Source organism: Chelon labrosus, assembly GCF_963514085.1.
Source record: "Chelon labrosus genome assembly, chromosome: 15".
NCBI lineage: Eukaryota > Metazoa > Chordata > Actinopteri > Mugiliformes > Mugilidae > Chelon > Chelon labrosus.
The window spans coordinates 12,644,862-12,655,577 of NC_140348.1; the positions used below are offsets into that span (position 1 = coordinate 12,644,862).

Sequence of the window (10,716 nt, forward strand, 5' to 3'; positions counted from 1 at the left end):
CATAGTGTGTAAATGTTATTGGTCGCATCCGTCACAAACCGCTGAACTGTCTTTAAAGGACTCAGTAAGCAAGTTCTTCAATGAAATACAGTCGTGTGCGTCGAAAACAGACGAAATGCACATTTAATGATATGATGCTCTGGAGGATGGATGGGGCCAGGATGTGGCATGTGTGCATGACGTCATTTCTCCATGTACTGTGCGCCATTTTGGAAGAAAAAAAAATCACGGATAATTTCCGTGGTCTTGACAGATCAGTCTTCACACTGATTGTGGATGCTATCTATTTCCCCCGAGCAAGCCGCATTGGTTGATTAGGTATTGGAAGCTGTGTACAGCAAGAGCTGCTAAATGAAGCAATGGCGGGTAAGCTACTTTTGAAGGGAGGAAAAGGATCCACCTCACTTGGTGTGTGTGATGGCCTGAATCTGCAAGTTAGCTAGCCAGCGCTAACGTTGGCTAGCTAACTTGCTAGTTGTCAAACTGTGTCACTGTCGGGTCATTTTATCGCCAGAGGAAACGGGAGTCTGATACCAACTAACGATGTGCTCTGTTCACAGGAGTTGCAGGAGGAAATGATTTCCAGTGGTGTTTCTCTCAAGTGAAAGGAGCCATAGATGAAGATGTTGCGGAAGGTATGTTGCTAACGTTAGCTCGGCGGCTAGGCTAAAACGGTGGGAAGCTAGCTGGATGGTCTGGTGATGGTGCTCTGTGGGCTTCATACGAGATACACGGTAGCTAACGCTAAATGGACGCATATGTTTTATTATAAGGGCGCTGTCGTGATTGGTGCTAACCTGTTTTTGTATAAGCTGCACAAATGCCCTTTTCCCTTTAAATTACTATATGTCGCTAGCTAGCAGTATGCTAGGTGGCGGCTAAACTATTAAAGGGGAGCGACCGTGTCCATGACGTCAATGTGCTGCGTCCATAAATTGTCGAGTGACATCATGCTTGTTTTCATTCATACATGAATGGGGGTGCGTGTTTTTGCGTAACTGGCTTTAGACTTATTAAAGCTGTCCATCACAGGGACCAGACTGAGCAGTTCAACACAGTAGCATGTCTGTAGCTGTCATCTTGACCATCACTGTGGAAGATATCAATTGTTATTCACTCTGATCTGTGTCTATTTTCAGCTGACATAATCTCAACAGTTGAGTTCAACTATTCTGGAGAATTACTTGCAACTGGAGACAAAGGAGGCCGAGTAGTGATATTTCAGCATGAACAGGAGGTAAGATTTAAACACAATCAACCGGCAGGTGAGCAGGTTTACGTCTGAAATGATACGACTTGACCCCGTATAGCAGTATGCACCTTTGTGACTAAAGTTTTCTTTATTCTTGTATTTTCAGTCAAAGAATCGTCCACACCTACGTGGGGAGTACAACGTCTATAGCACTTTTCAGAGTCACGAGCCAGAATTTGACTATTTGAAAAGTTTAGAAATCGAGGAAAAAATTAATAAAATAAGATGGCTACCCCAACAAAATGCTGCTCACTTTCTACTTTCAACAAATGGTAAGAGTTTTATGACCGCTTTTATATTATTTGTTGTTATAACTGAAACTGTGGCCTGATTCCCATTGTATGACTGTTATTCACCACTAAATTGTTCGACTTTCACATTTCTCCTCAGATAAAACTATCAAATTGTGGAAAATAAGTGAAAGAGATAAACGAGCAGAAGGTTACAACCTGAAAGATGAAGATGGGCGACTCAGAGACCCCTTTAGAATCACCTCCTTACGGGTATTTTTACACATGCCTCTGGCCTGCTTCATTTTTTGAATGCAACTCTTTATAATCCTGTATTATCTAACCAAAAGTGCACGTTGTTCATTTCAGGTACCAGTACTGATGCCAATGGATCTCATGGTAGAAGCAAGCCCACGGAGGATCTTTGCAAATGCGCACACCTATCACATTAATTCCATTTCTGTAAATAGTGATCATGAAACTTACCTCTCTGCAGATGACCTAAGAATAAATCTATGGCACTTGGAAATCACAGACAGAAGTTTTAGTATCCTTTTTGTTCATCAGAAAGCCGATGTTGAGTATGTGGCTTAGGGTCCCAATAATCACTGCATTGTATCATAATGAAACACAAGACTGTTAGTTGCTTAACGCTGTGTTCCCAGATATTGTAGACATCAAGCCCGCCAACATGGAGGAACTGACAGAAGTAATCACAGCTGCTGAGTGCCATCCACACCAATGCAATGTATTTGTGTACAGCAGTAGCAAAGGCACCATCCGCCTGTGTGACATGCGAGCAGCGGCACTCTGCGACAGGCACTCAAAGTGTAAGTACCTGTACCTTAGTCTGCAATGTTTAATCCGAGTACTCAGCCTATGAAAAGGAAATAGGTGTACTGAAATATTTATAAACATGTTTCTGATTAGTTGGGCCATTATTTTGTACTCTTTTTGGTAAAGACAGTTGTATTACTGACTAGTATATAAAAGGTGTTTTTATTTAGAATTATTATAGCCCAATAAAGTGAAATCTGAGAATTGTGATTTTGTAGATTGTAATATTTTTCCCTTCTTTCTAAGTCTTTGAGGAGCCTGAGGATCCAAGCAGCCGATCCTTTTTCTCTGAGATCATCTCCTCCATCTCAGACGTGAAGTTCAGTCACAGCGGACGCTATATGATGACACGTGACTACCTCTCCGTCAAAGTTTGGGACCTCAACATGGAGAACAGGCCAGTGGAGACGTATCAGGTGCATAAACAAGTTTTCTAACATGCAGCTGAAATTAACAATATATGGCAACAAAGTCATCTTAATTGACGCTTGTGTGAGATGAAACTGAAAAACATTTTAGTACTTCTGTCAAGGCCTGAAACTGTCATTTCTGTCCAAGGACTGTAACTTGAGATTTTTATTCCTAACTTTAAGTTGTGTTTAAGTTTTCTTCCATGTTTATATCTTAAAGCCAATGATGAAACAGTTACATAAAAACAAAGAGATGGTTATAGAAATATGAAAGAATATGGTCCATTGCCAAACAGCACTGAAGTAAAAACATGTGGCTGAATGTTTAGAAAGACAAGTACAGTGTTTGCTTTTACGCAAGTGATATTGAAGAACGGACAAGGACATTGTTGAATATTTAGATTAAGTAATATGGTTTGTTTCAGGTCCATGAATACCTTCGCAGTAAACTCTGCTCCTTGTATGAAAACGACTGCATCTTTGACAAGTTTGAGTGCTGCTGGAATGGCAGTGACAGGTGAGTGTCCTTGTGCCATTTCACAAGCTAATATATTACCATTCTAGACAGTCTGCTGATGGTTTAATTTTATGGCAAACAAATGGCCACAATTGATTGAAATTGACTTTCTCCTTCAGTGCCATCATGACCGGGTCCTACAACAACTTCTTCCGAATGTTCGACCGCAACACTAGGCGGGACATCACGCTGGAGGCGTCCCGGGAGAGCAGCAAACCGCGGGCCACGCTCAAACCGCGCAAAGTGTCCACTGGTGGCAAAAGGAAGAAGGATGAGATCAGCGTGGACAGCCTGGACTTCAACAAGAAGATCCTCCACACTGCCTGGCACCCCAAAGATAACGTGATAGCTGTGGCAGCCACCAACAACTTGTACATTTTCCAGGACAAAATCAACTAGAAGATTTGGGGATCCAGAGGATAGGGCTTTTACCGTACCTGTGTAGTTAAGCCTACTACTTGTCTATCTGTATAAGAAGAAACAGCCTTGTTGTCCTCCTGGTGAAGAATTCGAAAGCACGTGTCTACTTTTTTTGCCACAGGAGGTTGATCCATAGGCCTGTTTTATTTTGAGTCTGAGCTTAGGTTGTTTTGCCTTTGGCATCAGGGCAATCAACATGCCCCCTGACCCAGAAAGCCCAATTTGGGTCTAATTGACGGAATGGCACTCCCTAGAGGTCAAACTCTTGAACGTTGGTGTTTGTGTTGACATTTTAAGCCTTCATTTCACAATTTAACGACAGAACTCTCGGAAGTCCTTAAAATGACGTCTTGTCAAGGTTGTATCATCATTTCAAAGGTTTTTTGGCCTTCTGAAGCACGGATTAATGGCCAATACTCCTAACTGTAACATTCCCCTATTGGCCATGTGTTCAGGCCAAACTATTGGTGGAAAAGGCCGTGAATTGGGAAAGTGGACTTGTTTCTTTTTCCTCCCCTCCCTTCTCTTATTTTACCCCCAGTCAATACGGTGACATAATTTCACTGACTGTATCTACTCAAGTACACCTTGTCATCCACATAATAAAAGAAACTAAAACTACAGATGTGTTTTTAAATTTAGAAGTATGTATTAAAACATGTTTATTGCTTTGCATGTTTTTATGTTGTAGAGAGGTGGAAAAATGTCGAGTCACACCACTGTCTTTTGAGCAGATCTCAAGCAATCTTGTTAAGAGAAATACGATTTGGGGCTACTAGTTTCAGAACCACTGTTGGAGATAAACCGATATGTTTGTGTCAAGTTCCGGTTTTTGACCATGTTTTAGGATGCAGGCTAGAAACTTAAGCGGCACAAGATAGGGTCCAGGACAAAGGGAATCTGCAGCCTTAATACTTACTTCTATCAGTGACAGCTACAAGTTACGTCCCCAAACGTTTTACAAACCTCATGTGCATTATTTGTAAATCCTATTTTATAGTTATGTCCTCATATACTGCTGCTATACGTGGCTGTCTATGAAAACACATAAAGGAGGAAGACTGCACACCGTACAGTTTATGTGAGAGTGCCTCCGAATCATATAATAAGTAGGAAATTCAGACAGGCCTCATACATACGCCCTAATCCATTCATTAGGGATGGCACCCAAATTTGAACCACATACTGCAAATGTGGATCTCTGTAGTTGTGAATGCGGAAATGAAGGTTGACTACACAAAACATATACTGATGACATTAAAACAAACACATAATAATGCATTGTCTTTGTCCATTGATTCCTAACATGGTGGCAATGTATTCACTTGTTTATTATTTTGACCAAAGTTCAATAAAATTTTAATTGTGTTCATCTGCATGTTTTCCTCTCCTTTGATGAACAGCCGGCTCCATGTTTCTACAAATTAACCGGATTCTAAATGAATCAGGGCCATACGTGTGTTTACAGTTTTTATTTTGTGGCGGATAAACAAAATGGACCGTATCTGTGCTTAATGAGCTTATTAACACTCGATCACAATTTACCAGCACACAACTGTGCAATCAGTAATGGGCACAATCACTTAAACACTAAGCTAATGATCCCATGAGCTTGGAAACTGTCAAAAACAATTATTTGATCCACAGCTGATTTAACAAGCTTATACTGACAGTACATTATAATAAATCAAAGCTAATTTCAGTTTAATCAAAAAAAAAAAGGCAGTAACATACAGTGTGTTATAGTGATTCCCTAACGTGCAGATTTAAGGAGCAGGAAGCAGCAAAACAGTAATCTCCGGGACAGAGACTACGGCAACGAGCAGTGGATTGGTCACTGTTGTGTTCAGAGGTATAAACCACAAAACAGCAATGACAGATCCTCAACTCTCCTTGCTGACATGGGCCATGTGGGGGGGGGGCTCAATCAAAGTTAACCACGTCACACGGCCGCACCTCCCTTGATATTCCGAGGGTCCAATTTTAAGGCATGCTGAGATGGTCGTATGAAGGTGACGAGGGGTCACAACACACCACCATCCTATTTAGTAGGTGTTGTGGGATGTCAGGCGCTTCCCAATATATATCCTACAAGGAGAGAAGCAAATGTATTATGAGATGGCGTTGAAAATTTTATGGTTTCCCAACAACATATCAGAAAATAACTAGACACTGAGACATGGTATCACTAATTCACAAAGTTACCTTTATCCTTTGCCCATTAAATCTATACTCTTAAAGAATCAGTGTGTTTGTGTTACCCGTGTTTTTTTTCCAACTGCTTTGTTGTGTTATTTTTCTACTCGCATGTTATAAGATTCACAGATGTAACCACAAAGTTTATTAATGTCAGATTACAAACTTAAAATGTCAAAACCTGAGACTGGAATCAATCACTCTTGAACAACCAGGAGACAACCTCTAAATTATTCACACCAGTGCGATTAAAGGTCTATCCAAATCAGTGTTTCTAAACTGGTCTAAACAGGTCTATATCGTCATGTACGGTTGTTTATAAAACATATTTTTTGTCTGTATGTGACACGATCAAATAATTTGTGAGAATACATAAACTGTGTACTGTAAACTGGGGCTTTAAACAGTTCTTTAAAGATCCTGCAGAGGTTTCTCTATTACATGTTTTTAGTTTTCAAACCACAATATTTGGAGATTAAATGAAGCTGCTTACCCTAAGCCAACAGCAAGTATGTGAGAAATGATTAATGAGGGAAGGAAAATCTTCAGAAAGTCAGCAGAGAGGACGCCTCCCTTCTTCATGACGCTGGTGTTCCTGATGCTGAGAGAGGTCGAGCGCTTAGGATACTTCAGCAGGAACTCCCTACGGAGAAACGCATGAATTTTTCATTGTTTTGAATACATTAAAAACAAATGAGAGCCAGTTTAATGTCATACTGACACCTTTACTCACACAGACTACACCCTACGTTATACAAATCACAATTACAAATCACGTTTATACTGTATATATTTCAGCTCATAAAGATTAACATAGAGTGGACAATTTCTTATTCCTTTTACCTCTATCATCCTTTTACTGCTTTAAGTGTCTTCAAATCAATATGGTTCTTAATCCATATTGTTCTTAATCCCAACAGTTTGCCATACGTTTATGCTATGCAACTGCACATTTTTTGTCTCTTTAGTAATAATGCAATATATTATATTCAGGAAGATAACTCTACGGGAACTGAGTTACTGAATTAATCCTGGGTACATACTTTGGTGGATTGTTCTCTGGTCGACTTGACCAGTCCCAGATCCAGTCAGCATTTTTCTTCATCATGTTCTCTACTTCCCTTCTTCTCTCTTGGAAGTCTTCATCAGACTAAAAACATTTTTTCACAATTAAGTTCAGTCAGAACATGTACAATATCCACTTGGGAACATTTATGCTATAAAACATGCTATAAACAACAGACGTCCAGTATCTGTCTTAATGTGTTACATGAATGCACTCTTGCACAGTTATTTAACCGCAACTGATGCAATGAGTAGCTTCTCATTTCTTAAACAATCATGTTGAAAGACACATTCCGTGGTCGTGGGAAAGATGTTAGTCTGTTTGAGAAGGGTCAAATCATTGGCATGCGTCAAGCAGAGAAAACATCTAAGGAGATTGTGGAAACTACTAAAACTGGGTTAAGAACTGTCCAACGCATTAAAAACTGGAAGGATAGTTGGGAACCATCGTCTTTGAGTAAGAAATGTGGTCGGAAAAAAATCCTGATTGATTGTGATCTGTGATCACTTAAACATTTGGTGAAATCAAATTGAAGAAAAACAACAGTAGAACTCAGGGCTATGTTTTCATAGTGAAAATAAGAGCATTAACACACGTACAATGTGAAGGGAACTCAAGGGATTGGGACTGAACAGCTGTGTAGCCTTAAGAAAACCACTAATCAGTGAGGTTAACCGTTTTAGTTTGCTCAGGAGCATAAAGACTGGATTCTGGAGCAATGGAAGAAGGTCATGTGGTCTGATGAGTCCAGATTTACCCTGTTCCAGAGTGATGGGGGCATCGGGGTAAGAATAGAGATGAAGTGATGCACCCATCATGCCTAGTGTCTACTGTACAAGCCTATGGTCTGGGGTTGCTGCAGTTGCTCAGGTCTAGGTTCAGCAACATTATGTGCCCAAAGAATGAGGTCAGCTGACTACCTGAATATACTGAATGACCAGGTTATAACATCAATGGATTTATTTCTTCCCTGATGGCACGGGCATATTCCTAGATGACAATGCCAGGATTCATCAGTTTCAAATTGTGAAAGAGTGGTTCAGGGAGCATGAGACATTATTTTCACACATGGATTGGCCACCACAGAGTCCAGACCTTAACCCCATTGAGAATCTTTAGGATGTGCTGGAGAAGGCTTTGTGTGGTGGTCAGACTCTCCCATCATTAATACAAGATCTTGGTGAAAAATGAATGCAACACTGGATGGAAATAAATCTGTGACATTGCAGAAGCTTATTGAAACAATGCCACAGCGAAGGCATGTTGCAATCAAAGCTAAAGGCGGTCCAACATATTAGAGTGTATGATCTTTTGTTTTTTTTTTGGGTGGTGACTGTTTTTTTTGACCAGGCAGTCTGTGTGTGTGTGTATACACCTACGCCTGGTTTGCATTACTTGCTTTGGGGTTCTCTAACTTTCTATTACTATTACTTTCTAATACAAATTCCTTTTAGGTGTAACATACTTGACAAGAAAGTAAATCCTGGCTCTGACTTTTATGATCGGCATGTTGACCTGTCACAGTAGGAACAACATGGGTGGAACAGACATGATGAATGATGACTCAGCATTATTAAGTGCCCCAGTAACTCATGTCAATGAACTAGCGGGGCCTGCCCTAATTGGAATACTTCCATCATTACTACGCCCGAGCCTGGCCTGCTATAACATGTCAAAATATCTTCTCTGAAATTTCTTCACGTAATAAAAACGACAATTAGACTGTGATGTGCAGATTTTTGCCATATAGGCCAGTGATTTGAGTAGTGTATGTACCTGAGAGCTGTTTCCCTCCGAGCCTCTCCACAGAAGAAGGGGGGTCTGTGCTCTCAGTGGGCTGTTGTGAAAAGGACACAACATATGAGAAGCTTTTTCTCACTTGAGGCACAACAGCCTTTCTTGATCATCTGTATTACACAGCCAAGGGAGGAAAACGGACACTGTTCTTCCTATTTTGTCACAGACCTGTTGCACTGAGAGCTTCCTTTGGAGCTGTTTCTGCCCGACTCGTTCTGGGCTTCAAGCAGCATTTTCTCCAGGTCGCCCTCCTGACTGGACGTGGGGATTTGCTCCTGGCTTCCGTGATGACTGGTGCTTTGAGAACCATTCCCACTGAAATGTAGCTCAACCCAGGAACCTTAAATCAAACACACGGTATTTACAGACCGGCCTACGACTGCCACGGATGCTAGGCACATAGCAGATGTATAAACAGATAGGAACCGTCCTTGGCTTGAAGGCATTTTGATTTTGTAACATTGTAAATAAGCCTTGTTAAATAACTAGGTCGGCCCTCTTGTACTTGTGTACACATATCTTACAGATTAATAACTGTCATAACGTCAAGCTTAGACATAGCTGCTTTAAAATTGCTACTTAGTTAAGCATTCAGTTATTATCGCGTTACTAGGTTACGCGATTTAACGTTAGTCTCCGCGTGTTTTCGGCTAACGCTAGCATCAACGTTACTGAACTACAAGCCACTATGTCGTTCATACTGTACCTTGCAAGCTCTCGTCCGATGAAGTGTCCTTCTGGAGCGACATTGCGGTGATATAATTTTAGCGCGTCCGCAACTTCAGAGTCCTATATGTAAGCGAAATGGTGGCGAAATGTCTGTAAGCGACGGGAGAACCGAGTATCACAATAACAATGACGCAATATTGTGTTTATCTAAAATGTGATTGGCCCAGAAACGGTGGGCACGCACAGCACGCAGACTGAGCGTGCGCTATAAAACAAAGCGCGCATGCTCCCACACATTCTGAACCGCCTCAGTAAACTTGATTGACAAGTCTTATTTTAGTCAAAATATTATATTTACAAATTAAAAAAATATATACATTGTGCTTATGTATGCGTAATTTACATGTGGGTTCAACCTTGTTTACTACAGAAGTTTCCCATAACTGTCTGCAGATGGCAGTCATAGCTCATATCTCTCCGTTACTTCAATACAGAGAGTAGATGACTAAAGAATAGAGTCCCAGCCCCGTGAGCAATTATTTGAACTAAACATTTAATATTCAGTGTAATCTCAAATGCACACACAAGGGACACCAGCTCCCACCCTAGCCACAGCCTCATCGGCCTTGTAGGCATACAGTGTATGGAGATCCAGGCATCTACTAACCTTAAGCCAAGCATCCGCTACTTGGACAGTAAATGACTGGACATCATCTTATATTTATTTGCCTTACCATGCACTGCACTTCATGGCATTTATAAGCTTTAGTAATTTCTTTAAAATTTACATGTGTTATCGCTGCAAAAGTGATTATACTTTCTCTTAAAACCCTGTGGTGTTTGTACCAGGTACATTTTTTAACCCTTATTTTTTGTCATTACACTTATTATCCATAAATGTTTATGTGTTACTGTGTATGTGAAGAGCAGTCTATATCAGTCTATAACAAGACACTTTCTGCGTCTCAGACTCCTTCACCATCTGCGATTAAATGATTGTTTTCTGTTTTATACAGGCTTCTTTTAACAGACAATTTCCAAGGTGACTGAAAACAAGGTAAAACGTGTATTTATTCATCACAATTACTTGAACTGGCAAGTCGTGCTATTACTGTGACTAACGCCCTATCTTATTATTTTTTGAACAGCCAAGTCCAAATTTGAGGCTGGGGAATTGAATTATGTTTGCTACCATGGAGATTAGTGTGACTGATTATTCTTGCAAAATTAAATTACTTCTAAAATTGAGGGGGCTTATTATTCTGAGATGTGTTCTCCTTCCTGGCAGGCAGCGGTTTATATGGACTACAGTTTACTAGATA

General features: G+C 40.5%; 2 protein-coding genes across 2 annotated transcripts; one reads left to right on the top strand and one right to left on the bottom strand.

Annotated features, from left to right (window-relative positions):
* On the top strand, positions 1–3,648 carry LOC311500385 (serine/threonine-protein phosphatase 2A 55 kDa regulatory subunit B delta isoform). The gene is made up of 10 exons (XM_084561757.1): positions 1–366; positions 561–635; positions 1,140–1,237; positions 1,359–1,524; positions 1,643–1,755; positions 1,852–2,029; positions 2,148–2,312; positions 2,566–2,735; positions 3,155–3,246; positions 3,366–3,648. Exons 1-10 carry the CDS (start codon positions 360–362, stop codon positions 3,643–3,645), a joined length of 1,344 nt encoding a protein of 447 aa, XP_084417883.1. The 5' UTR covers positions 1–359; the 3' UTR covers positions 3,646–3,648.
* A 1,965-nt stretch (positions 3,649–5,613) lies between these two features.
* LOC311500387 (BCL2/adenovirus E1B 19 kDa protein-interacting protein 3-like) lies at positions 5,614–9,567 on the bottom strand. The gene is made up of 6 exons (XM_084561760.1): positions 9,432–9,567; positions 8,894–9,065; positions 8,705–8,765; positions 6,906–7,012; positions 6,356–6,505; positions 5,614–5,754 (listed from the first exon to the last, which is right to left on the bottom strand). The coding sequence occupies exons 1-6, from the start codon at positions 9,472–9,474 to the stop codon at positions 5,712–5,714; spliced, it is 576 nt and encodes a 191-aa protein (XP_084417886.1). The 5' UTR covers positions 9,475–9,567; the 3' UTR covers positions 5,614–5,711.
* Positions 9,568–10,716: the final 1,149 nt, after the last annotated feature.